This window comes from Arvicanthis niloticus, chromosome 18 (genome assembly GCF_011762505.2).
Source record: "Arvicanthis niloticus isolate mArvNil1 chromosome 18, mArvNil1.pat.X, whole genome shotgun sequence".
In the NCBI taxonomy this organism is placed as follows: Eukaryota; Metazoa; Chordata; class Mammalia; order Rodentia; family Muridae; genus Arvicanthis; species Arvicanthis niloticus.
The window spans coordinates 10358470-10384204 of NC_047675.1; the positions used below are offsets into that span (position 1 = coordinate 10358470).

A 25735-nucleotide genomic window follows, 5' to 3' on the forward strand; every position below is an offset into this window, starting at 1 on the left:
AGAATTTAGGAAACACCGTTAACATTTTAGAAGTGACAGATCGCTGCAGCATGGTGGCCACATCCATAAGCCCTGTGCCTGGAAAACGGAGGCAGACCTTCAAGTTCAAAGTCAGCCACGGCTACACGAGAACTTATCTTTTAAAAAAAGAAAAAAAAGCGCAAATGGAGGATTTGACACATCATTTGATCATAAATTTTTAAAATATAAGTCAGCAAAATTCATATAAACATCAGTTATTTCACGAAAAAAAATCTATTGCTCCCCTAATGTCAGTTTTGAATGTCATTAATTCTAAAGGTATTGAGATCTTTTTTTAAATTCCCTTTCATAATTCTACACAACTATCTTCAAAAAGATTACAAATCTCAACTCTTCGAACATTATTATACTTCATTTCTGAAAAAGCCAAGAATCATTTTGAATAAATAGAGCTGAATAGAGATAGTATTACCGATTTAGAATAAAAATTACAGTAATATCTACAAAACACAAATGGCTTCTCAAAAATATTGAGTGGAACAAGTGGGACTAAGAGGTATGCAGTCCCCGCAGCAGGTCTTTAAAAGGATTTGTGAGTTTAGGAAACACATTTTAGATTTCCTTATTGTCACAGTTTGGATGTGGTGGAACAATCCCGAGGGCTGGTGTGTTTAAACACCTGCTTCCTATAACCACAGCTTTTGGGGGTGGGGCTAAACTGGAAGAAATGTCAGGAGGAGGTGGGGCTTAACTGGAGGAAGTCGGTCATGAGGGGGTGGGCCTTGATGTGTTATAGTCCTTGCTCCCCACTGGTCTCTCCCTGCTTCCTGCTTCCCCACCCTCCACCCCACGTGTGAGTGAACAGCCTACTGCTCTTGCTACCATAGCTTGCTGTTTCACACCTTGATTGGCAGACCTTCACCATAAACTAGAATAAGCCCTCTCTGCTTATGTTTCTGCCAGTCATGTATTTGATCCTAGTAACCCAGAAAAGTAACAAATACACTTTTTAAAACTTTACTTTTAATCGGCTCATGCTGCTCTTCAGAAGACCTAAGTTTGGTTCCTAGCACCCATGCCAGGTGACTCACAATCATGTGTTAACTCCAGCTCTAGGGGATATGGCACTCTCTCCTCATCTGTGTGTGTGTGCACACGCACACACGTAATATACATTCACTCAGACACTTAAACATTAATAATTTTAAGATTGTTTCTTTTGCTTTCTGTCTAGCATCTTCACATGTGGCTCACCCTTCTATGTCTGGGTTGTTATTAGAGTTTTCCCTAGTTGCTCTAGATTTCAGTTGTACCTTTCTGTATCTTTTGGTTTGGTTTGGTTTGGTTTGGTTTGGTTTGGTTTGGTTTGCTTTGCTTTGCTTTGGTTTGGTGTTTGGTTTGGTTTGCTTTGGTTTGGTGTTTGGTTTGGTTTGGTTGTGTTTGGTTTGGTTTGGTTTGGTTTGGTTTGGTTTGGTTGTGTTTGGTTTGGTTGTGTTTGGTTTGGTTGTATGGTTTGGTTTGGTTTGGTTGTGTTTGGTTTGGTTTGGTTTGGTTTGGTTTAGTTTGGTTTGGTTTGGTTTGCTTTGGTTTGGTTTGGTTGTGTTTGGTTTGGTTGTGTTTGGTTTGGTTGTATGGTTTGGTGTGCCCTTCCCCCAGCCTGCCAGCCTCAGCAAGCCCTAAGCTGTTTACCAGAAGCGACCAAACAATAGGATTTGGGATGCATTGCATTGCATTGTGGACCTTGGCACCCTGCAGTGCCCTGCAGTCTACTACAGGAGCTAAGAAGAATGGACCGCCTGCTGAGCTTGCCTTGACACCTTCTGGCTACTATCTCCTTGCCCAGCCCCTGGGCTGAACTGAGATGAGACTCTGGGGGGTGGGGCTTACCCTTTATATGTGAAAGCAAATTATTAAACTTGGGGCCTTGATCAGAGAACTTTGTCTTGGCCTCATCTCTTCTTGCCCTCCATTCCCCTTTCATTCCCAGCCTTTCTTGGCTTGGCTTGGCTTGGCTTGGCTTGGCTTGGCTTGGCTTGGCTTGGCTTGGCTTGGCTTTGGCTTTGGCTTTGTAGAGTGAAAAATTATAAAGGCCATTTTATGAAATATGTGTAGATTTCTTTGCCCTTAGACCTGGGCAGAAAAGTGCAGATTCCAGAAGGAAGAACTGAAAATGAGATTTCAGGCCTTCACTTTCCCCAGAGCACATTCTGGGTGGAGGACATTATTCCCTGAATCAAGCCTCAGGCAGTAGGCCCGCCTATGGGTGGGAGAGGCCCAAGGCAGGAAGACACATTCCTGACTACAGATAAAGATGCTGCCACCTAGGTGGGGCTATAGCCGGAAGAAGTAAAGATAGTTAATCTGAAATAGTTGGTAAATGACAGGGTGGGACACAGTGACATGGCTATTAACCTTTCAGGGTGGGTTTCTCTGGAATGTTTCGCTATATTCTTATGTTATGTATCCTTGGCAACCCCTCACTCCCTCCCCACTCCCCTGGTTTGTGGTTTTGCTCTTTAAAAGACCCCTTGCCCATCACTCTGGGCCAAACCTTGCTCTTGAGAGAGAGCTTGTGGTTTGACCGCAGGCCAACTTCCCTAATAAAGCCTCTGCTGATTGCATCCAGGTATGGTTTCTTGTGATCTTTGGGTGGTCGTGATCTCCTGAGACTTGAGGAAGGGTCTCCCGAGTATGGGGGTCTTCATTTGGGGGCTCGTCCTGGATTTGTGACCACCCTAATCCAAGAACCACAATGGGAGGTGAAGGGACACTGCAGTTTTCTGTCTGGTTGTTGTGTGACCTTTTGTCTAAATTGCCTGGTTTCTGGTTTTTGATGTGCTGGGTTGTCTAAATCGTCTGATTTCTTGTGTGCTGTTTTGTCTAGATTTCTCTAAGTTGTTTGGTTTCTAAGTTGTTTGTGCCCATCTGTCTGAATTATTTGGTTTCTGAAAAGTGCACTTTCGGTTTGGACTGACAGCTATTTCTGTCTCGTGAGGGGCAATAAACTGTTTTTGTCTCGAGAAAAGATAAATGAGTGATTAGCAGACGTGCTGGGGAGTCACTAGCTGCTGCACCCCCAGAGACGTTTGGGGGTTCATCTAGGTGCAGGAGAGGATGTGGAATCCCTTTCAGCTGGCACAGATTTGCATCTAGGTGCGGGAGAGGATGTGGAATCCCTTTCAGCTGGCACAGATTTGCATCTAGGTGCGGGAGAGGATGTGGAATCCCTCTCGGCTGACATTGGCGATTGAGATGGGTTTTTTGTTAGTCTTTTTGTGTGTTAACAATGAGACCAGAGAGAAAAGGTCAGAAATGGCCACCGTGGTTGTTGTGCTCTCATGGCAGTGTGTCTCTTTTTGGGTTGTTCATTGCTGGTGTGTTAGAAATCTGTTAGACTTGGTTCAGCATAGGCTGGCCAAGTTGTCTGAATCTGTTAAATCTGAATTTGTGAAGACTGACCGCATTGTCTGGTTATTGGAATCTTACTTGGAAGGCAGAGGCAGGCGGAATTCTGATGCCCTTCCTTATTGTGTAACTTGGTCCCTGTGCCCGTGGCAGGGGCAAGAACTGTCTGTATCACCTGGTTTATGTGCCACCCATGAGAGGGGTGAACTATTTATGTTGGGTTTTTTTGTGTGTGTATGTGTTCCTTGGCAAATTGTCTGTGTTAGCCGTTAATCTACTGTGTTAAACATCTTGAGTTAAAAATAGGTAACATGATTGCTGGCAGAGAAAGAAATAAAGCCGCCGGTGCAAGAGTACTGCTGCAGAAGGGCGGGCAGGTCCTTTAATAAGGGGCATCCGCCGAGGTTCGGGTTCGGACAGCCTGCCTACTGCATGTATCCTCTAGGTAACACTATATGGAGGGCACCCTTGCCTAGCCTGCGCTTGGCGGGCAACAACTCATGGTTCCCCAGCACAACGACAGCATGCGACAGCTACCTAGTTTGGTGTTCCTGGCTATACTGGGTACCTTGAGATCACTGCTGTAACAAATCGACGGCATTCCACCTGCCACCTATGAAGATAGATAGAGCCCAGGTGATTAAAAAAAAAACCTGGCAGTGGAGCCAGGGCAGCTAGACAAACAGGCCCAACAAGATTATTCACCTGAGAGTTATAATTATATATATATATATATATATATATATATATATATATATATATATTTTTAAAGTAGTAAGTGAATAGTGCTGAGATTTTGAAAAAAGGAAAAATAAATAAGTAGCGCTGAGACAAGTCACGTGATGTGACTCCAGCTTAGAAACACTGAACTAACAAAACCACTTGCAGGCAGGTCAGACAGGTCAGACAGGTTGCCTGCCACAAGAAGTTACAGGCTGTCCTGCTGTCCTGTGTCAGAGAGCCAAAAGAATAGGCCTCCATTTTGGTACAGATACAAATTTATAGTAAAAAGTAAGTTAGTAATTAAAGCAATAGATAGGCCAGGATCCCTCAGACACCTAGATCTAGTGCCCAATATAGTCACTAGATAAATCTAGTGGAGGAATGCCCTTCCCCCCATAAAAGCCTTCTTTCCACAAGACCCTTGTAGGTTCTGGTCTTCAGGAGTGAAGAACAAGAGAGGACACTGAAAGAATGTTCCCTCAGACATGGAGACATGGGGACCCCCATCAATTGATCGGGCCGTGGTCAGCAGCGGGTTACAAAAGGTAAGGGACACCCAAAGGCCCACGCCAGATCCCATTGATACATCTTGTGTAAGAACATGAGACCCCACTAATTTCACCAAGGTACATGAGGTTAAGCAAGGATCAGATGAGTTGCCCACAGCCTTTCTAAACATTCTGTCAGTATAGACAAGGCTTCAGAGGCTAGAGAGACTACAAGATAAGTCGTTAAAAGGTTTAGTGTAAGTCTGGAGAAGAAGGAATAGACAAGATAAAAGATTTAATATAAGTTGCTGAGAAAGTCCAGTGGAAAAGAGGAGTAGAGAATATTTAGTGTAAGTCTAGAGAAAAAGAATGGAGAAGATAAAAGGTCTAGTGTAAGTTGCTGAGACTATCGAGAGGTGAAGAAAGAGAAAGGTGATAGGAGAAGAATTTACAGAAAGCAGAGAAGAGGGACTCCAATCAAAAGGAGATAAACTCTTTGAAAAAGACCAGTGTGCACATTGCAAGTAAAGGATCCAGCTTCGGGGTCCAAGAGGGCCCTAACAAATAGAAGCCAGGGCCAGGAAATCCCAGGCCTTGAAAAACACCGCAAATGGCGAAGATATTAGCTCTGTGTGAAGACAGCTATTGAAATAGACGGGGTGGCTTGGAGCCACCCAACTCTTGATAAACACAGGGTCTCCCTCCAGGCCAATGGGCCAAAATGTATTCATGGTCTACCTGAAAAATGGTGGACTAAGAGATGGGCTGGATATCCCATTCATTTATGGTCATCCTAGACTGCTCCTACCCCCTGTCGGGTTGAAACTTACTCCCTAGGATGGACATCCAGATATAACACTTCCTACCCGACGGGCTGCAACTAGCTGACAAGAATTCAACGGGTAGAGGAAAGGCTTCTCCTACTGACTCCAGCCAGGAGCCGAGGTAACCTGCTTTATAGACGGGAGCAGTTTTCTCCATGCTGGTCAGAGTCAAGCCAGCGCTACTGTGGTGGACACAAATATCATCTGGACTGACTCCCCACCCCTGAGATCATCAGTGCAGAGAGCAACCTTGGAACCTGAGGCAGGTATGCTTTTGCCACAGCCCATGTCCGCAGGGCTATATACCATAAGAGGAGACTCTGGCCTGAGACAATAACCGGACAGATCAAGTGGCTTGATACAGGAGTCCTTCCCGGTTTGGGGCCTAAAAGAGACAATGGTGCACACAAGGAGAACTATACTTCTCAGAAAGCAAAAGACTTACCAAGCTAAATGCACAGATGGACTCTTAAGATATGAGCACAACCAAGCAGCCAAGAGATTTAAAGCGTATAAGGGACCCCAGGTTTTGAGCCAGAGAAATAATAAGACTTAGAGTAGATAAGAAATACCCAGAAAAAAAAAAAAAACAGCCTAGAATAGGGACCTTCCCGAGGTTTCAAGTGTCCTAGGTAATTAGATCAGATAGCAGTTTTAAGGTAAGTCAGGAATTGTCAGAGATATTAGAAGCTCCACTGTTTATACTGTCTCCAAAGCTCAAGACAGGTAGAGAGAATATACAGAACCCTAAAGCTAAATTACCCTTGGGAACTGGCACTGGCTAGAGTGTCCCTTGTCCTTGTTCCACACCCAAAATGTTCCTTTTGTGTGAGAAATGATTTTTCAGGCTACTAAGAGACTATTCCTGGTTTTGATGACCATCCAACCTCCTTGAAATCCACCAACACGTGTGCCTGAACATCCAGATGCCAGAACAACCTCCTGCTGTTTAGCTCAAGGTCGCCTGCTATTCTATAAGGCCAAAGAGCAGGCCTTGACTCCTGTGACATCCCTGCCCTAGACACAGGGATAATGCTGCCTTAGAGGGTAGGGCTTAGGGTGTATACACCCAAGGTTAAATGACAGCTTGTGATTCCATGATTGAAATTGAAATGTGAATCTAGAGTTATACAGATTTGTTCCTTTTTACAATTTCTCTTTATTATATATGTGATTTTATGTGTATGTAGACAACTATGTGACACAAAATATGTAAAAGTCAGAGGACAACTTTGAAAGTGTTTCAAAGAAAAGGAAATGTTTTGAGACCCCCTAGTCAATAGAATAGAGCCCAAGAAGCCCTGCTAACAGATACTTAGTTCCTAAGATTGATAAATGGTGAGCTTGCAGTTCAAGATTATTGTGTACTTGTCCAGCTAGTTCCCGCAGGTACTCTTGAACTGAGTTTGAGATACACCCTAGACGCTTCTGCAGAGAGCCTATTTTCCTAGACTCTAGCTGTTACATTGAGACTAAGAATGGCTACAGGTATAGAGACGGGTGCTGCTAAGAGGACTCGACTTGCTGTTTCTTAAAGAAGTGTGTTGTTCTAAGAGAAGAATATAAAGTTAGACCAGAGACAGAAAGATAGAAGGCGCAGCAAAGTTGATTCGAGAGTTGGTTCAATAAGTGCCTTTGGTTGAGAACCCTGTTATCCTCCCTTGCTGGACCTCTTGTGGTTTTACTCTTGCTTTTACCATAGGCCCTTGTGTTTTAAATAGATTAGTAACTTTTGTTAAAGAAAGGGTAAGTGCTGTTCAGCTTTTTGTGTTGCGCCACCAATATAGGGCTTTAGGTCAAGAAAATGATAATTATGATGACACTGGAGTTTAAACTTTTCTAAAGATCCAAATCGGAAACAGTGGGGTGGGAATGGACTTATTAATAATTGAGTTTTTATGATTAAAAACATGACCTGATCGGAAAAAGTGGGGATGTAGAGTGAAAAATTATAAAGGCCATTTTATGAAATATGTGTAGATTTCTTTGCTCTTAGACCTGGGCAGAAAAGTGCAGATTCCAGAAGGAAGAACTGAAAATGAGATTTCAGGCCTTCACTTTCCCCAGAGCACATTCTGGGTGGAGGACATTATTCCCTGAATCAAGCCTCAGGCAGTAGGCCCGCCTATGGGTGGGAGAGGCCCAAGGCAGGAAGACACATTCCTGACTACAGATAAAGATGCTGCCACCTAGGTGGGGCTATAGCCGGAAGAAGTAAAGATAGTTAATCTGAAATAGTTGGTAAATGACAGGGTGGGACACAGTGACATGGCTATTAACCTTTCAGGGTGGGTTTCTCTGGAATGTTTCGCTATATTCTTATGTTATGTATCCTTGGCAACCCCTCACTCCCTCCCCACTCCCCTGGTTTGTGGTTTTGCTCTTTAAAAGATCCCTTGCCCATCACTCTGGGCCAAACCTTGCTCTTGAGAGAGAGCTTGTGGTTTGACCGCAGGCCAACTTCTCTAATAAATCCTCTGCTGATTGCATCCAGGTATGGTTTTTTGTGATCTTTGGGTGGTCGTGATCTCCCGAGACTTGAGGTCTTGAGACTTGAGACTTGAGACTTGAGGTCTCCCGAGTATGCGGGTCTTCAGCTTTGGCTTTTGGCTTTTTGGTTTTTTTGTTTTGTTTTGGTTTTTTGTTTTTGTTTTGTTTTGTTTTGTTTTTTTGGCTTTTTTTTGGCTTTTTGGGCTTTTTTGGCTTTTTTGGCTTTTTTGGCACTTTGGCACTTTGGCACTTTGGCACTTTGGCGCTTTGGCTTTGGGGGCTTTTGCTTTGGCTTTGGCTTGGTTTTCTTTTACTTTTTATCAGGCATACTGTTGGCCTGGTGTTAGCGACTCCTACCCATGGATGCTCAGTTTCTTTGGAAAAATCCTTATTAAATGTGCAACTCCAGAGGAACACGGCTGAGGAGGAGCAGGGGAGGGATAGTTGTGCCCTTTGCTTGGTATTGCCTCTCATTTTCCAGCTCTAAGGACTTCGGTGATGCGTGTGGCAAATGCTAACTGCACCCTTACCTTGATTTAAGGTAAAAATGCAGTTCTTTTCGGCACACTTTAGATTATGAGTTAGCCATGGCATACAGTAAGTACATTTTGTCTTTTCACAAAATCTCTTTAGCAAAGCCCCCTTGCATAAATGTGTATCGGTTTTTCTCTAAATCCTTATGAAGAATTTTCAATATGTCTGATTTATCACTGCATTGTTTCTGATCCCACAAAATATGATTAGAACTTAACATATTGTTCTGTCCTTTGAATAGTTCTCATTAGGCAAATAAGTAACCAGGGTCATCTGGTAGAGTACCGTAGTGCCCACCCACTATTTGCTCTATGCACTTTCTAAAATGGACTGATATATATTCTGCAGGAGCAGAGGCTTGTGGGTGAGTAATGAAGGTTACCCTCAAATATACCAATACAATATTCCAGGAAAAGATTCTGCCAAACTAAACACAATATGCAGAGGAGTAAAATATATTTGCTCATGTACTTTACTAACCATGATTAGATCCTGGGTAAGGATATTAACTTAATAGCTATTTGTCAGTGTTAGGCCATGTTGTGCCAAAACATGGCACCTAAACGCTTACATTACATTCATTTAAAACTGCACTCGGCGGCTGCAGCCAACCCAGAAGCTGCCTTGTGACTCTCAAGTCTGCTGATTTTGGTGGCTTACCCGATGCCATGACTCAAATATTTACCCACACAGGCTCTAGGCATTATGCTTTTCACGGGTGGACACCTTGGCCATGTCCACCCGTGGCTATTCATAGGCATCTTTTGAAAGCCCAAGAATCCCCTGGGACACTCTGACTTCCATCAGCTCTGTGACTCCTTCTGGTAGATAGTCATTCATCCTTGCCAAGATACTAGGTTCTCAGCTGTCTTTCACACCCTGGACATAAAGACCTACAGATACTGAAGTGGCAGGCATAGTTTGTAATGAAAAGGGCATTTACGGTGTCCTCTGCCCAAAGTCTCCTCTTGAAGACACAAAATTCTAGGTAACCGGTACCCAGAAGCATGGACATATAGATATGAAGACCACCATCTCTGCATCCTTTTCCTGAAAAGAAACACCATGCTCCACCATCACTCTGGGTGACATATTGTTTGTTAGTCCCCCCTTGTCTACAGTGAAGAGGGTGTATGAGAATAGTTCTCGAATTTGAATACCATATATCTCCCAAAGGCCCATGTGTTTGTCTCTCAGGGTGGTACTTTTCGGGATAATGGAGTCTTTTAAGAAGTACAGACAAGTCTTGATGTCATTGGGAAAGAAGCCTTGAAGCATAAAGTGTGCCCTCAGCCCTTTCTCTCCTTTGCTTCCAGGTCCCGAGTTGAGGTTTTACTCAACCACACATGCTCGTCATAATGTTCTGCCTCTCTGCAGACCCAAAAGCAACAAGACAACTCATCCATGGACCAAAGCCTCCAAAACCATGAGCCAGAAGCCTTTCCTCTCATCAGTAGAGTATCTCGGGTTTTGTTAGAATGATACAAAACACCATCAGTTTTAAGAGCCTCTACTCACTCTTCTACTTTTACAAATACAGTCCTCCATTTGTAATGTCACACTCACTGAAACAGTTTTGAATTTCAATGTTGGTACAGAGTCTGTTATGTATAAAAAATACTAAGCCTTGAAAAAAAATTTTTTTAAATAAACTTTGGTCTTTGCTCCACTTGTAAAATTACTAGAAAACTGACACAAATGTAGAACCTTGGAGACTTTATTGGGGTGGCAAATTATTTACTACAATCAAATACCTGAAACAGCTGAGCGCTTATTTTGGTTATGAGCTAACTCATGAGCCCACTACAGTTAACAAGAAACCACCTTCAGCCTTCGTACCCTGTTTTGTCTATTGATACAAGTGGTCTTCCTCTGGATTTTTCCTTTTGTTTGGCCACTCAGCTTCTGTTCTACTAACTCTAATAGCCCTGCAGGTTGTCTCCTTGGCTGTCCTCATTTTTACAGTTATTATACTGTATCCTTGACTTGTGGGAACAGGGCACATGGTTTAGCCACTAGTTTCTGTCTGATGTGCAACAGCACACACTGAGCTCTACACGTTTCCCTGGTAGCCAAATTGGCTACAGGAAACTGTCTAAACTTTGTCATCTGTGCATGTCTCTATGGCTTTGGTGAATGACGACCAATGAACCTTCTCGTAGAACACGAGGGAAGGGGAAGGAAAGAAAGAACACACACACACACATATAAATCTCAGAAGACAACTTGCAGAAATCAGTTCTCTCCTTTCACCATGTAGGATCCAAGGGATTGAATTCAGGACATCAGTCTTGGTGTTTCCCATTCCCTTTTCCATCCACCTCAGAAGGCCTGACCACAAATAGGTTATTAATTTAACTATGCTTCTAGAAGCCATCCTGGGAATGAATTCAGACACTCTCCCAGGCCCCTAACCATGGTGTTAAGTCCTGTAATGAAAGGACTACTGTGTGATCTAAAAGCCCAGTGGCAGGGGGATGCCATCACACTAACTGTCTCTTCTGACCCTCTTCAGCAGCAGCACCTTCCCAATCAGGCTAGTTCTTATAGCACATGTTTTCTCAGGTCTTGAGCTGTGTTTTATTTGAGCTGCATAGGCTTCATATTAAAAGGCCATGCTTTCTGGGAAAGCCTCTACATCAGGGGCTCCTCATCCTTAAAGATCTACAGCACCCATATGCCTGTCTCACCTGTCAGGGTTGCTCAGGTTTCCGAGTGCCGGGACCTTTGTATGATACACTCCTGGAAAGCCTTTTCCTATAAAACTAGAGGTCCTGTGGCTTCCATGCATAGTTCATGTCCTTCTGTACCTTTTACAAAAAGTGATGTAGGAATTGTCACCCAAATTTCTCCAAATACCCATAATTCAGCAGTCTAATGTTCTCTCTTCGACTAAGGTTTCCACATAAAATCCCCCTAGACATTCATGTTCAAATGTGGTCTCAGCTGGTACTACTATTTGGAAAGGTTATGGCTCCTTTCGGAGGTGGAGTCCTGGTACATCACTGTGGACCTGAGGCCTTACAACCCATCCCACTTCCTGTTCTGCTTCCTACTGACAAAATACGACAAACTGCTCTATGCTCCTACTAGCACACTTTCCCTGCCTTGACAGACTAAATCCTTCTGGAACAGGAAGCCAAAATATACCCTCTCCTCCAGAGTTGCTTTGGTAAAAGGATACCATCCCATCGCAGCAACAGAAGAGAAGCTGAGCTCTAAGTACAGTATTCTAGGTCATTGTTGATATGAGGAGGAAGCAGACATCTGTGCCCTGACTGTCAGATCCTCATTTATTACTACAGATGGATCTACATACTTTTCTTTGTGGCATGGATTCATCTCAGATTACTGTACCAATATTAGGTCAAAACTCATCAGTTTATAGAAAAATACCTAAATATTTTCCAAAATAAGTTGATAAGACAAGAACTCAATATCAAAAGTATTCAAGTATAATACTAAGTTTATTTTAAATGAGATTCCCTGGGTGAAGCATCAGCAACGCTAGTCCTGCCATTATGTGGATGAGAACAGATTTCTCGGTTCAGTGAGACAGTAACAAGCACTGGAGAGGACATACATTATAAGAAAACGGTGAACACGTCAACCACTAATGCAGATGTGAGTATTACACAACATGACATCAGTGAAAAACAGACTATAACATGACTATCATCTTATAGATTGAAATATGAGGAATACAGTAATTTTATCCATAATACTTTGTAAAATCAGAGACATGAATTTATAAGCAGTGCCTTTAATAAAGACAGTAATTCAATTTCAAATAAATATATTTCCTTTCTATTCCTTTATCATGTATTTTATTGTTTCTAACTGGCAAAAACCCACCAGATTATTGAACTCAGTAATAATCCAATCCATGATACTCCATTTGTCTTACACTTAACTCATTTTACGTACACTACAAGTTCACATAGCAGTTCCTATAAAACTGCCAGAACCTACCCCTGAGCCTAGTGGAACTAGCCTTTCGGACAAGGCCAAGGGAGGGTACATTTGAGCATCCTCGTGATTCAGCCTGCTTTTCCCACAAGTGCCAACAAGGAGCGGCTCCTAGTTCTCCTGTTCCTCATAGTGAGCGTAGCCGCTGGCGTAGGTCCTTCCTAAGTTCAAATTATTGAACAAATCTGATGACTCGGCATCTGAGTCCTTCCCATCATCTTCATCTTCTTCATCCTCTGCTTCATCCTCATCATCATCATCATGGCATCCAGCATCACCATACTTGTCTGACGAGAGGTTCTTCCAATAAGAATCATACCCAGAAGCTCCATCTCCTTCTTCTCCTCCAGTCTGCCTGCCAAATTTCAAGGAGCGTGCTACAAAAGACAGTCACACCCACGTCATCAACCAGTGCCAATGCTCACACAGACAACTAACATGGGATGCTGTTACAGTGGTGCTTACGCTTAAATGAAAAGGGAAGCATTTTCCTCATTTTCTCACAAAAATCTATACAACATAATCACAAATAACTAAGGCAAACACTGGACCTCAGTGAATATTAGTATGTTTCTTGTATCAAACTGAAAAAATGTACTATACATTTTTCAAAGCTATAAAACCCCACTTGTTTATGACAATATATTCCTTTGCAAACAAAAACAGAGTTCATAAATACATGTGTATATATATACATATACAGAGGGAGAAAAAAATAGAGAAAAAGATGAATATAGTCTAAGCATGAAAGCCAACAACTCCATTGAGAAGCCTTACTTGACATGCTAAGATCCTTTGTCTCCTGTGTTTCATGCCCACATTTAGGGCAAGGAGGTTGTTTCCCTTTTTCTTGCTTAAACACTTTGCTCCTTGTATGTTCATCACAGAAACAAGCCTATACAAGAGAAGCAGAAATAAGACAATTTTAGTTTTAGATATCAAAAGATACCATCCAGTATTGCAAGAAAATTTGAAGACAGTTCTGCTTAAATAAGAGTTAATTATACTGGGATTGGTCACATGCTCTTGATTTCAATTTCTTAATGGGAAATGGATTTTGTCAGGACTCTTCTGAAACAGGTCCTAACACAAAGCAGACACTTATACAAAGGATGACACAGAAAGTGGCTTATCAACTTGTTTATATTTGAGGTTTTTGATAACAAAACGTGGGTAATTATCTTCAGAGTACGCTACCACCCAACTAAGGGGTGGAAAGGCAATGTCAAAGTCCTAGGTATTGATATAAAAAGAGAGGGCCACTGAACAACATGGAGTTTTAGCTGACATCACAAGGTTAACAGGGTAAAGTGAGCAAAGACAGACATGCTCTACACAGCAGAAAAGAGCACAGACAAGGCTTACAATCTCTCCAGCAGAAGCTCTGCTGACAAACTGAAAGGCATTCCATTGCACTCATGCAGTACCAGGAAAGAAATAAAATAGGACATGGACAAGAAAGTTTACAAAAAGAGAAGCGTTTCTGAGATAAATGAGTTATTATCTGTCTAGTGATCAAAAAATTCTGGTGACAGCCAAAGGAAACACAGAAATCTTCACCATGCATACTCTTCTAAGCAGGTACAACTGAACTCACAGCCCCAGGACTCAATTCACAATGTTCTCCACAGACATGAGGCACAAGAAACACTGAGCTAGGAGCCTGGGGACATGTAGTAGAGGAACAAGTGGAAAGCCACCAAGTTACCAATTGCCACGCCACAAATCTTAAAGCTAAGAGTAAGTAAGCCAAACATGGCAGTTCAGACCAGAAACCCCAAAACTCAGGAAGCAGAGGCAGAAGAATTACTGTGAATTCAAGGACAGCCCAGAGCTCACAGCAAGACTTAGTGACAATTAATTAACTAGCTCATTAATTTAAGAAAATAAAAAGCCACCCAAGTTGAAGTTCCACATATATTAGCACTGTAAGTACCCAAGGACTGGAGCAAGAGTAGAGACTCAAATCAAACTCTAAATCAGACAGTAAGCAGACACACCTTGCATCGGAGACATGAATGCTGGCCAAGTCGATTACAAGAAACACCTGTGGAGACAAACAAGATTCATCTTAACGTCCTGTCAGTTACTCGGCCTTGCATATACATTTCTGCCACTTCTTGTAACAGTGGATGCTCGCTCAATGGCCTCATAGCCGCATCAGTCAGCTGCTGACATGCATGGTTCAAGTACCATAAACACACAAAGCACCCAATGCTTCCTCCACAGATAACTATTTTTGTCCTATACATTCTGCCAAAGCCTAAAATGGGGGTAAGGCGGTATTTAATGCAATGAACTTTAAAATACTCATGAAAATTTCTGTGTAAATACTGAATTTTACATACAGTGTGCAGTACATATCTCAGATCAATGACTGAGCAACTAAAATCTGTAAATGAGTGTTGGATTAACAACTATCCCAGAATAAGAACTGTACAATAGAAGTGAGTCACTAAGAAGGAGAACGCCAGTCTTTTCTCTAGGATGGTAACTACTATTTAATGAGGGGCAATATCAGGCATCACAACGTAAAGACTGTATGCATATTCTCATTTCAATAGTCTTTTGAAATTATCTATAGATAATTCTAGTACTGTTACTACTAACCCAATTGGTTCTCAACTAGAAAATGCAGGATTATGCGTGGAGGTTAACTACTGAGCTCAGATACCCAACCCAAAAGATGAGCTCTTCGGGGACCAAATCCGAGTCCCTGCCCGGCTAGAGATGAACCGGAAGTGGGATCACATAACTAAAGGTATTGAGAAGGGGAAGGAGAGGCTGAGCTTGGTTGGTAGCGGGAACCTGAAGGTGAAAATGCCAGCTGGTGCATGGGGCCAGGAATGTCACAAAACCAGCAAGGTCTGATCAAGGCCACAAAAGGAAGAAGGGCTCAGTCAGTACACCACTATTATCCCCACAGAAAAACTCAGCGCTAATGTTTGGAGGCTTTTTCCCTTAAACAAAATATACACACCACACAACACACTAAGAGGTAACATTTAAAAATGTATTCCTTTTAACTAAATTTCACATTTACACTATTCAGAATCCTAGGTACAAAGAACAGCTAACAAAACAACTTACATTTAAATGTTTCTGCTTCTAAAACTTGGCAGCTGGCTTGATGTTCAAACTGGTCATCTTCACAGAGAAAATTATGGCAAAACGAACAGCTGAATATTCTGCCTCCTGTAAGATTAAATAAAACCCACAAATGTAACGTGGCAAACTGCTTGTCAAAGATGGCAACTAAATTCCAAAGTGCATCAAAACTGTGTGTAGCAGCAGCTAAGAGAGCCACTGATGTGCTTCACATTCAACCATCCAGCTGTGGGTCTCTGCTCTCCTGCTCACTCACTGAACAGGAACAAGCTTAAGAGAGGTGCCTGTCCTCCCCAACTGCCTTCTCCAGCTGTTTGGATGAAGAGCACCAGCACGTCCTAATACTGCTAATACGTCCTAATCTTACCCTTCCAACCAAACTGCCACTGAAACTGTACCAGCAGCTAAAAACCTCAAAGTCTCTATGTGGAGCAAGCGAGTGACCGAGCAAGCATTCACTCATAACTAAGACTGACTGGCTCCTAATCACTCACCATGGTCCCACACTCCTCGCTCACATTCCACACACTCCGCATCCGTGAGTGGGCAGGCACAGGCATGGGTGCTAAGACACTTCCTCCCATGGCAAACCCAAGCTTCGCAGAAGTCACATATTGCACCCTGCAACAAGAAACAAGAGCTCCAGATCAGCTCCCACAGGCCCACTGCAACCACTAAGATTGTTACAAGACAGTAAGTAGGAGGTACTTGTTCTGACTTGTGAGATCCAGTGTAGGAAACCTCCCATTTATCTCTCCTTCATCAGCTAGGAATCTAGCAATAAACAGAGGGGCTCTCAACCACACAATCCAGAAGATGCTAAGACACAGAACTCAACAATACACAGCAAGGGGCTTGGGGAAAACACTGAAGGATGGTTCAGTCACCTTCCTGCTCACCCCACACAAGGGCATGGACGGGTAGCAAGTGGTTATCAGCACAGAAAGGAAGAGCGGGCAAAGGACTCATGTCTGGAGAACAAAGTTCTATCCCAGGGAAAATCACAGGTTAGAGAAATTACCATAAACAATATACACAAAACTACTATTACTGGGGCTGGAGAGATGGCTCAGAGTTAAGAGCACTGTCTGCTTTTCCATAGGTCCTCAGTTCAAATCCCAGCAACCACATGTTAGCTCACAACTATCTATACTAGGATCTGATGCCCTCTCCTCTGGCATGCGGGTATATACAAAGATAAAATAGAGTGCTCATAAACACAAAGCAGAACAGTATTATCTTCCTCAAAGAATGTAATTTGGACATAAAGTATAATAAATAATACTGCAGAATATAGCAAAACCATAGCTCATACTTAAAATACTATCTTCTAGTGAAAAAGAACAAAATATATCAAATAATCCACCTATTTTTATTTATGGCACTAAAATTCCTTACAAAATCCTACCAAGTAAAGGTAATGGATAACTAATATATACTTTTTGTCAGATTTAATATTTAAACCTTAAATTCTTTTAAACCTTATTTAAGTTGATGAAGGTCTTATAAATTCAAGAAATTGATTTTGTAAAATCTGTTTAACATTTTAGAAAGGTTCCTTTATTTGGATGACCAACTAAGATTACACAGAAAGCATTGCATATGGCTGGGGAGATACTACAAGCTTCATTCCCCCTGGCTGGCACTCACAGTGCTAGACGGTGCTATGCACACTGCTGGAGGAGAGAGTGAGTATCAGTCTTACCCAGATGCAAATCCTGTAAGCTACAACCTGACTGTCTTGGCAAGACATGCCACTGATGCAACAGTGGCATGGACATTTGGGAACCACCAACTACTCCTGACTGATTTAAGGCCTACTCTAGAAGATGGAACTCATGCCTGGCGCTATCATCAGGACCAAAGAACCTGTGGCTCCATGGGTCATGGGTCACATTACTACTATTCTGCTAATTCAACACAGAATTAAAACGACTCTCAATGACTTATTGCTGTATACATAGATCAGGACATCTCTTAAACCTCATCAGAGAAGCTTCTTTTCTTACAACAATGGTAATTAACATAAAGACTAAACACTGGTCAATCTGCAGAGGTAAGAGACTGCAGAAAGTAGAAAGATGTCTACAATATACCCCTCTCTTCAAGGATCAGGGATCTCTAACAAAGACAGGGTCTAAGAGCCAGAAACAGCAGAAGACTAAGAGGAAACAAGAGTGTGCCCAGACACAATGGGGCAGATGCACAGAGAAAGCATAGCAACTTTTGACAGAATGCACAGAAAACCTGTGCAAGAAGCTCGAAGCCAGCACTATCCCAGCATGGTGATGAGACATGAGCAAAGCTGCTGGGACAGGATCAGCTTTCTTTGAGGGTGTGATCCCTGGTTGGCTGACCATGCTCTAAGGTAGGCATTACCTCTAATAGCATTGACAAAATAAATTGGACTCAATAGGTTAAAATAGTATAAAATAAAATTATAAAAAGAACACAAAGTTGGGTGGATAGAGATGAGGATAGATCTGGGGAGAGGTGGAAGTCAATATGGTAGAAATATATTGTATGAAGTTCTCTAGGAATTAGTAAAAATTATTTTTGAAACAGATTAAAATATGGGTTAAAATGACTTAATCTTATCCTTGGAAACCTACTACACTAAGAAATGAAAAGCAGCTTACCACCATAGCAAGGCCAGTACTGTACACACCAGCATGCTTGATTACACAGTCTGAAGACTTCATCATACACTTTGTTTTCCCTGGTTAAAAAGAATGCACATATATACTATTAGACCTATAAATTAGTACATACAGAAACTGTTCACTAGTTCCTCTTTGACCTAACTCAAGTGCCTATGGAAATAATGTTTTCAAAAATTTAAAAAAGAAAGCAGTTATTTATCCACTTATACAAACAGAAAAATTACATAGATATATATCTCATTACTTTAGTCAGATCTTGAGAGATTAAAAATGTATTAACCCATAAAAGTTGTTGTATAATAATTTATATGAAACATGCTAATTCATGCTTGTAATAAAAGCAGAAGTTCCAGGTTATACATTGTAATCCAATGATCATTTTGGCAGTTTCAAATCTTATGAAATTCAAGTGAATTAAAACACGGCAAAAACATGCTTTAAAATGAATTTTATATTCATAAACAACAATACAAACTGCCTGGCTTGGACATTCCAGTTATTTCTTGCCACATACTATCAAAAGGCACAGTGAAAGACTATAGAACCTAATGGTTGCACGTAAGTTTATTCAAATATAAAAATCACCATGGAGCCTGATGTGCTCATCTACAAGTTACCAAGCCCTATATGGCCAGGAATCTGCTTATCAGACAGTATGTCAAGATTAGTGATGACATATTAACTGCCCACCAGACTACAGAGTGAAACACGAGACAAACAGAAGATGCCTGATGTGCCAGTACCTTGTTTCCTGAGAAGCAGAATTAGGTAACAGGAAAGGAAGAAAGGAAAACTGGATGCAGGGCAGTAGCTACCCAGCTGTTCTATGTCTAATACAAAGTGTAAGACTACAATAGAAAATGTGTCTATACACAGGTCTCTAAAGTCCAAACCTAGAGACACAGAACATGCAGGGGTTGCCTTCCACCTGTCCACAAACTTGTTCTCTCAGCCTACATCCACTTGCATTTAATACAGCAAAAACAGTTGAGTCTCCCTTCTCCACTAGCTGTGGAACTGAATAAATGACCTCTTGGAAAACTAAAACACACTAGAAATATTCCACATGCAGCACTAATCCTAACCTGCAGCTCTGTACAAGCACATACCAATGGCACCCGCAAATGGCTCCACTGAAACCTTCCCCTCCTAAGTAGAAAGGGTATGATTTGTTCAAGCAGAACAGCTTCGGGTGAATCTGGAGTAAAGCTGATTAGATTCCCCAAGTCAAGTCTCCATGAAGACACAGCGGAAATCTCAAGATGAGAGAGACACAGCGGAAATCTCAAGATGAGAGAGACACAGCAAAAACGGCCACGGTCTTGGTGTAAGTGTGCTTTCTGATCAGATATATTAGCGCAGTAAGAGCCTGTGGCGGCTACTTAGGAAACACCGATGTTTCTTCTCTAGGAAATACCATTTAGTTTTATTTTGAATTTAGGGAGATAGCTCCACCTAGACTTGGTAACTGCCACACAAACATTTGACTGATAAAGACATGCCTTCATGGTTGTATACTTACCACACTGTGCACAAATTGGTAACTTCTGAACAGAATTACAAAAATAGCAAAATGCTCTATTCTTCTGCCGCCTTGTCATGTAAAACAAAAATTTTAAACAGGGTCAATTTCAGATAAAAGATGAGACTGATTTACCCCTGTGCTGGTTCGCTGCTAATCAACTGGACATAAACTAGAGTAGATGAGAGGAGGGAGCAACACCTGAGGAACTGCCGCCATCGGACTAGGCTGTGGCCCGTGTCAGCAGAGCATTTTCTCAACTGCTACTTGATGGAGGAGGACCCACTGTGCCGTGGGCAGTGCCACCCTGGCAAGTAGTCCTGGGCTGTATCAGAAGGGCAGTTAAACCTGAGTCTGGAACAAGCCAGTAAGTCGCACTCCTCCATCGCCTCTGCATCAGTTCCGGCCCAAGGTTCTTGCCTTGAACTCCTGCCTTGGCTTCCCTCATCGATGTTAAGATGGAATGAACCCTTCCTCCCCAAGTGTTATATCACAGCAACAAAAAGTACACAAGGACAATTTCATACAGAAAGAAAAAATAAAGAAAATTTACCTCTGACATTTGTCGCATTCCTGTAAAATTTAAAGCATAACATTAATTTTCTGCTGGCTGAAAATGGAACATTTACTTATATCATAAAGACTATTTTCTTTCCCAAACTAAAATACAACTGGTCGTACATCCCAATTCCAGCCCAACCCATGGGTACAAGCCCTTGTACAGACTCCACTAGCAAAAATAAACAGAAGTTACACTGTGATCAACGATGGAAAAAAGCCATGTTACAAAAGAAGTTAAATATCGAAGACTCCCTTTGGATTGTTCGAAAAGCATCCTATTTGCCAATATTGAGTGGATGCTAGAAATAAAAGACAGGAAATGATAAAGACCATAAACTCCATTCAAGTGGAGCTTTCAAAGCTCTCTACTCTGTCGCTCAGGAGGCCAGGCTTTCCAGGCATGTTCCAGCCTCTCCCCCCATGTCTCACTTGCTTTATTCCTTCCCTTACTGAGTGAAATACCAACATCTACTCCATGACACACAGGATGCAGCCACTGTCTTGTTTGTTAGCACTTTCTCAAAACTGCTGGGATAAAAGGCGTGCGCCACCACCGCCCAGCATGAAGTACTTTTCCCTAAGTTAGACTGCGTTTCTGTCATTTATATACAAACGAGTCCTATGGAGTACAGACCCTAGAGAATCCTATAAACATAAAAGAGGGAGACATGCTATCTGCCATCATGGTTGCACCCAGCGCTGAGGCAGAATACACATTCCCCTGAATGATAAACATTTGTTAAATTAAGTCATATAAATGAAGTATTTACAAACAATCACACATTCTCAAGATCAACCTGCTTTGCATAGGCAAATCAGTTAAGAACATGAGACATGTCTAGAAGTCAGGGTGCTCCGCAAGAGAAATCAGGGAAAGGAGACTGGCTAAGAGAAAATGATGACAACCAAGCTAAAGAATACATCAAAGAGCTGGCCCCTCTCGCTCAGTTCCTGCTACCCACTTGCCTTCAGTAGCTATTGTCACCAGCAGCATACAGTCCTTTCATTCAGTCACCAGCCATTATTTTAAAAAGCTCTCACCATTGAAGCATTGCACGGGTGCCTGGCTAGGTCCACAGTACTTCTTGATGCCCGGAGTTGTTTTTCACGTTCTCGACGGTTCTCTGCCTTCTTCCTCGCACCAGTCTTTTTTTTCGGCATGTTCCCTTCTTTCTAAACAAGAAAACAGAAAAGCTATAATTGCTGGGTTCAGTTACACAGCTTTTATACTGTCCTTGAATATTAAATCAATCTTTCAATTTTGAACGCACCTCATCACGTGTCTGAAGCCTTTAGCAACATTACACACACATTACTTTCCAGCTGTAGGCTCCAAAAATAAAGCCCTTCTCTGCACCTCCTAACAACTCTCAATCAGCACAAGCATCAAGAACCTCACTGCAAGAGCCAGAGTAACTGTTTTTTTTTTCCCCATAACTATTCTCCTCTTCATTCAAAAAAAAAAAAAAACCCGATGTATGCACCATTAGTAAGAAATGTAAAATATTCGTTTTGTACCAAGTTGAAATAACCATTCTGAACTACACAGACTCATCCCTAATGCTGTCAACATACAGTATTATACAGTACACTCTCGCCTACATGGTATCTAAACAAATATCCCGCAAGCCAAGGCCTGACTGCAAACAAACCCATTTTCTCTGAGGAGACTAAGGACCTACAGTAGTAGCTTTCGCTGCCTGTCCCTCGTGCCTAGAAGCAACAGTTTTAACAAGTCGGATGCTTTGGAGTTTGTTTCCCACACAGACATCAAATCTTACAAAGCTGGTTTTCAGCACTCAGAAAAGCAGCACGATAGACAACCAGGTTTCTTAATGCCCAATCCTTTCGGGCAGGAACAGTCCTCAGAGCTAATCAGTACTCAATCACCGTGGCCATGCCACGGGGCCTTCAGTCAATATTTAAAATTGAGTCTGAGCTTGTGGCTGACCCACTGAGACATCTCAGATCTATTTTTTTTTCCCTCGAATCTATTTGTGCCAACCACGAGAGATTTCTTTCAGCTCAAGCCTGGACCGTAGTGACAGCAGAGCGACACTGGGTTCCGAGCTCTGGAGGCCTGGACGCGGGGGCGCGGGGAGACTCACGCGGCTCGCGACCCGCCAGCCTCCTCCGCGTCCCTCACGCCCTCCCGGCCCACCCACGTCGCGCGGCCTCGCGGGGACGCGCCGCTCACCGCAGTGGCCGAGGACGCAGAGGGGACGCCAAGCTGCGGGCCAGAACGGCAGACAGCCCGTTTCCAACAGCGGGAGCGAGACCGGATATCCGGCTACGTCAAAGCGCCCAAGTTGCACACGTCAACCGGAAGAGTCCGGCATACCCCGCCCAGCTCTCCTTACTCCGCCCCGACCTCGCCCCCTGGAGGGGGAAGGGGAGGGTTCGCCTTCCCGGAAGTGGATTAGCTAGGGAGAAAAGAGGCACCAGCCTTGCGAAGAAAATAGGGGTCAAAAAGCTACAGGATCTCAAGGCCTCTGCTGTGTCATTCTAATTTTACTCAGAGAATTGGAAAGTCCAAAAAGTGGAGGAAAACGAACCCACAAAAAATTTTGAGAGAGGGAAAACTTACTTTGCTAGCAATTTTTACCTCTCTTCTGAAATCCTTTACTTTCTGTGAGCCTGACAAGCCTCGCATCTCACATTTTTACTTTTCTTTGTTGTTTTCTGAAACATAATGAATGGAAGCCTGGCCTTGAAGCGAATACTACCCTGCCTCTGTTTCTCAGCGCTAGGATTATAGATAGGCATGCGCACGAGAGACCACAGGTCCGACCCCTCCTTTCTATCTTAATCTGAGTTCGGAGGTGTCTTTTGCTTGCACTCTGCTGTGTGCATTCTGTTCCTTTGTGAGCAAATCCTCCCACGTTCTCTGCTTCTGGTCTGAGGCTGAGATCTGACGATGCTTTCCCACGAGACCGATTGCTTTATAACACTGAAGGTAAATGTTCCACTGTCACTTCCCCCTTTCCTTTCGGGAGGAAATCCTTGACATTACTCCCAGAACCAGATGCAATTATCACTTACTGCCTGTTGTCACCTTCTATACTTGAGTGGAGCTGTTTTATACCCACCCATATTTTTGCCCTTACCTTCTATCACATCCACATCCCAATGGAAGATGTCTCATTTTAGTCTCCTGATCTTCTTCATCCCCATCCAGGAATCTGCTTTCATAACCACACCTTGAGCTTATCTCCAAAGAGAGCCGTTTGGTCAATGAAATCCGAACTCCAGTGTCTTGGCTTACTAGGCTCCTAACCTGTCCTCTCTGTTCTGTATTCTCTTGGTTAGTTATCCTTTTCAGTTTTTGTTTGATTGATTTTTGGGGCTTTTTTGGTCACAAATTCCACTTAATAAAACACAGTCCCATCTTATCAGTCACGATTTATCATGTTTTTTTTTCTACTCCTAAAATTAAACGATGTACTTTTCCCTTCCTGTATTGATTTTCTGGGTGGGGTTTTGGGGAGTGAGGTGCTGATACATAAACAGGAGTCTATGTCACTATACTCAAGCCTCTCAGGATTCTTCTTCTGTCCTATTACCCTGATCCCTCATTCCCATTTACCATGATATCTAATCAAAACATCCTTGCTTTCCTCACGCTTCCACCACCTGTATCTGTTTGAAAAGACCTCACCATCTCCTCTTTGTATAACACGAGGATGTGACTGTTCCAAGTATGGGTAAGGAGAGGACTTCACTGTAGACGTGAGGGAGGGTACTTCCAGAGGCATCTGAAGAGTCCAGAGCAGGGAGAGAAAGCTGTAAACTAAGCATAGTCAGTAGACTGAACCAGCCATGAGGAGAGAGGGAGAAAGGGAGAGGGAAAGGAAAAAGAACAAAGATGAGAGAGAGCCAAGAGGGGACCAGAAGGACAAAAGAGCTCACAAATAAAATGGCAGCATTCTAGTAGAATGAGAAGCTGAGGGAAAGGAAGTCCATGAGCTGGACAAGTTTAGGGGAGGGGAGGTGAGAGGAGCTGATTGGAGCCCCAGGTACTGAGTGGTCTGGCCAGCATGTGCTTTGATATGCTAATAGGGGCCACAGCTGGCCTTTCATCCCCAGTTTCATTGAGACCTGATATTCTTCCACAAACACAAAATGTCAGCAGCAGACAATATGGATCATGTGATGACTCCTTGCATTTTAGGCACTTTGTTACACTGTGTGTCCCTACAGTGTAACACATGAGGAAACAAGGAGATAAGACACAACTTGATCCACAAGTATCCAGCTATTTTGGCTTCAGTGTTTATATTTATTCTCTTGGGTTTGGAACAGAGGTCAGTGGTTGAATTTCTGACTGGCATCAGAAGGACAATTGATACTTTAAGATTGATTAAAACTTTAAATCTCTTGCACCCTTCACCACCACAATGACTCCCCCTTCTTCACTATAGTCTTAATTGTATAGCCCACACTCCTGCTGTAGAGTGAAAATTTATAAAGACCAGCTTATGAAATATATATGGGCTTTTTTTTTTTTTCCCTAAACCTGAGCAAGAGAATGCAGGTTCCAGAAGGCGGAACTGAGTGTAAGATTTCAGGCCCTCAAGTCTCAAGGAAAAGAATCTACCTGTGGGTGGGGAAGGCCCAAAGCAGGAAGACACATTCCTGACCACAAAAAAGATGCAAGCCATCTAGGTGGGGCTATGGCCAGAGCATAGTTGGTAATGACAGGGTAGGGCACAGTGACATGGTAAAACTACATTCTTGAGAAGAATGAGTGTGCAGAGTGATTTTCACATGACTCTAAATCATTTAGGGTGGGTTCCTCTGAAATGTTCCACTATTTTTATGTTATGCATCCTTGACAACTCCTCACCCCCCTTCCCACTCCCCTGGTTTGTGGTTTTTCCCTTTAAAAACCCTCCTCAGACTGACTGGCTTTGTCAAACTCTACTCCTGCACAAGTGTGCAGTTTGACCGCTGGCTGCCAGCTCTCTTCCCTAATAAACCTCTGCTGATTGCATCCAGGTACGGTGTCTTGGAGTTTGTGGGTGGCCACGACTTCCTGAGACTTGAGTAAGGGTCTCCCAAGTTTGGGGGTCTTCATTGCCTCAGCTTCTCAAGGGCTGGGATTACAGATGTTGGCTACCATATTTGGCTTCTTCGGTTTTTATTTTTTATAATTGTACCAACTGAGTAGTATCCTTACTTATTGCCCATCCACTTTGTCCATAGGAACACATATTCTAGCAGTCGTTCCCTCTTAGCCTTCTGCAGATCGTAACATGTCTAACTTAACCTTAGCCATATGCCTAGTGTTTAGATGGAGCTGGAGGCAGACTCTAAAGAGGCATCTGTGTGGGCTCCAAATAACAGAGAAGATTAGGCATTAACTATGGGAGACATGAAGGTCTTTGTGCTCATAGTAGGCACTGGAGGAACCTGGAAGACTAAGCTCACAGGGTTGTTTTTTCAAGGGAAGAAATTCGATACCTG

General features: G+C 42.7%; 1 protein-coding gene across 2 annotated transcripts; it reads right to left on the bottom strand.

Moving 5' to 3' along the window:
• Positions 1 to 11894: 11894 nt before the first annotated feature.
• On the bottom strand, positions 11895 to 22605 carry Znf330 (zinc finger protein 330). 2 transcript variants are annotated; one of them, XM_034522779.2, is made up of 10 exons: positions 22467 to 22605; positions 21311 to 21442; positions 20262 to 20281; positions 19709 to 19779; positions 18163 to 18242; positions 16018 to 16144; positions 15506 to 15610; positions 14416 to 14462; positions 13193 to 13310; positions 11895 to 12792 (listed from the first exon to the last, which is right to left on the bottom strand). In XM_034522779.2, exons 2-10 carry the CDS (start codon positions 21428 to 21430, stop codon positions 12527 to 12529), a joined length of 954 nt encoding a protein of 317 aa, XP_034378670.1. In that variant the 5' UTR covers positions 21431 to 21442; positions 22467 to 22605; the 3' UTR covers positions 11895 to 12526. The 2 variants fall into 2 exon arrangements, with proteins under 2 accessions (XP_034378670.1, XP_076771579.1); XM_076915464.1 differs by lacking the exon at positions 19709 to 19779 and having other exon boundaries at positions 22467 to 22489.
• Between the last annotated feature and the right edge of the window lie 3130 nt (positions 22606 to 25735).

Coding starts and splice junctions, on each gene's coding strand:
- Znf330 (XM_034522779.2), bottom strand. CDS start 21,430: ATGCCGAAAAAAAAGACTGGTGCGAGGAAGAAGGCAGAGAACCGTCGA. Junction 20,282..21,310: donor ACCCGTGCAATGCTTCAATG/GTGAGAGCTTTT, acceptor TAAATTTTACAG/GAATGCGACAAATGTCAGAG. Junction 13,311..14,415: donor ATTCATGTCTCCGATGCAAG/GTGTGTCTGCTT, acceptor TCTCTTGTATAG/GCTTGTTTCTGTGATGAACA.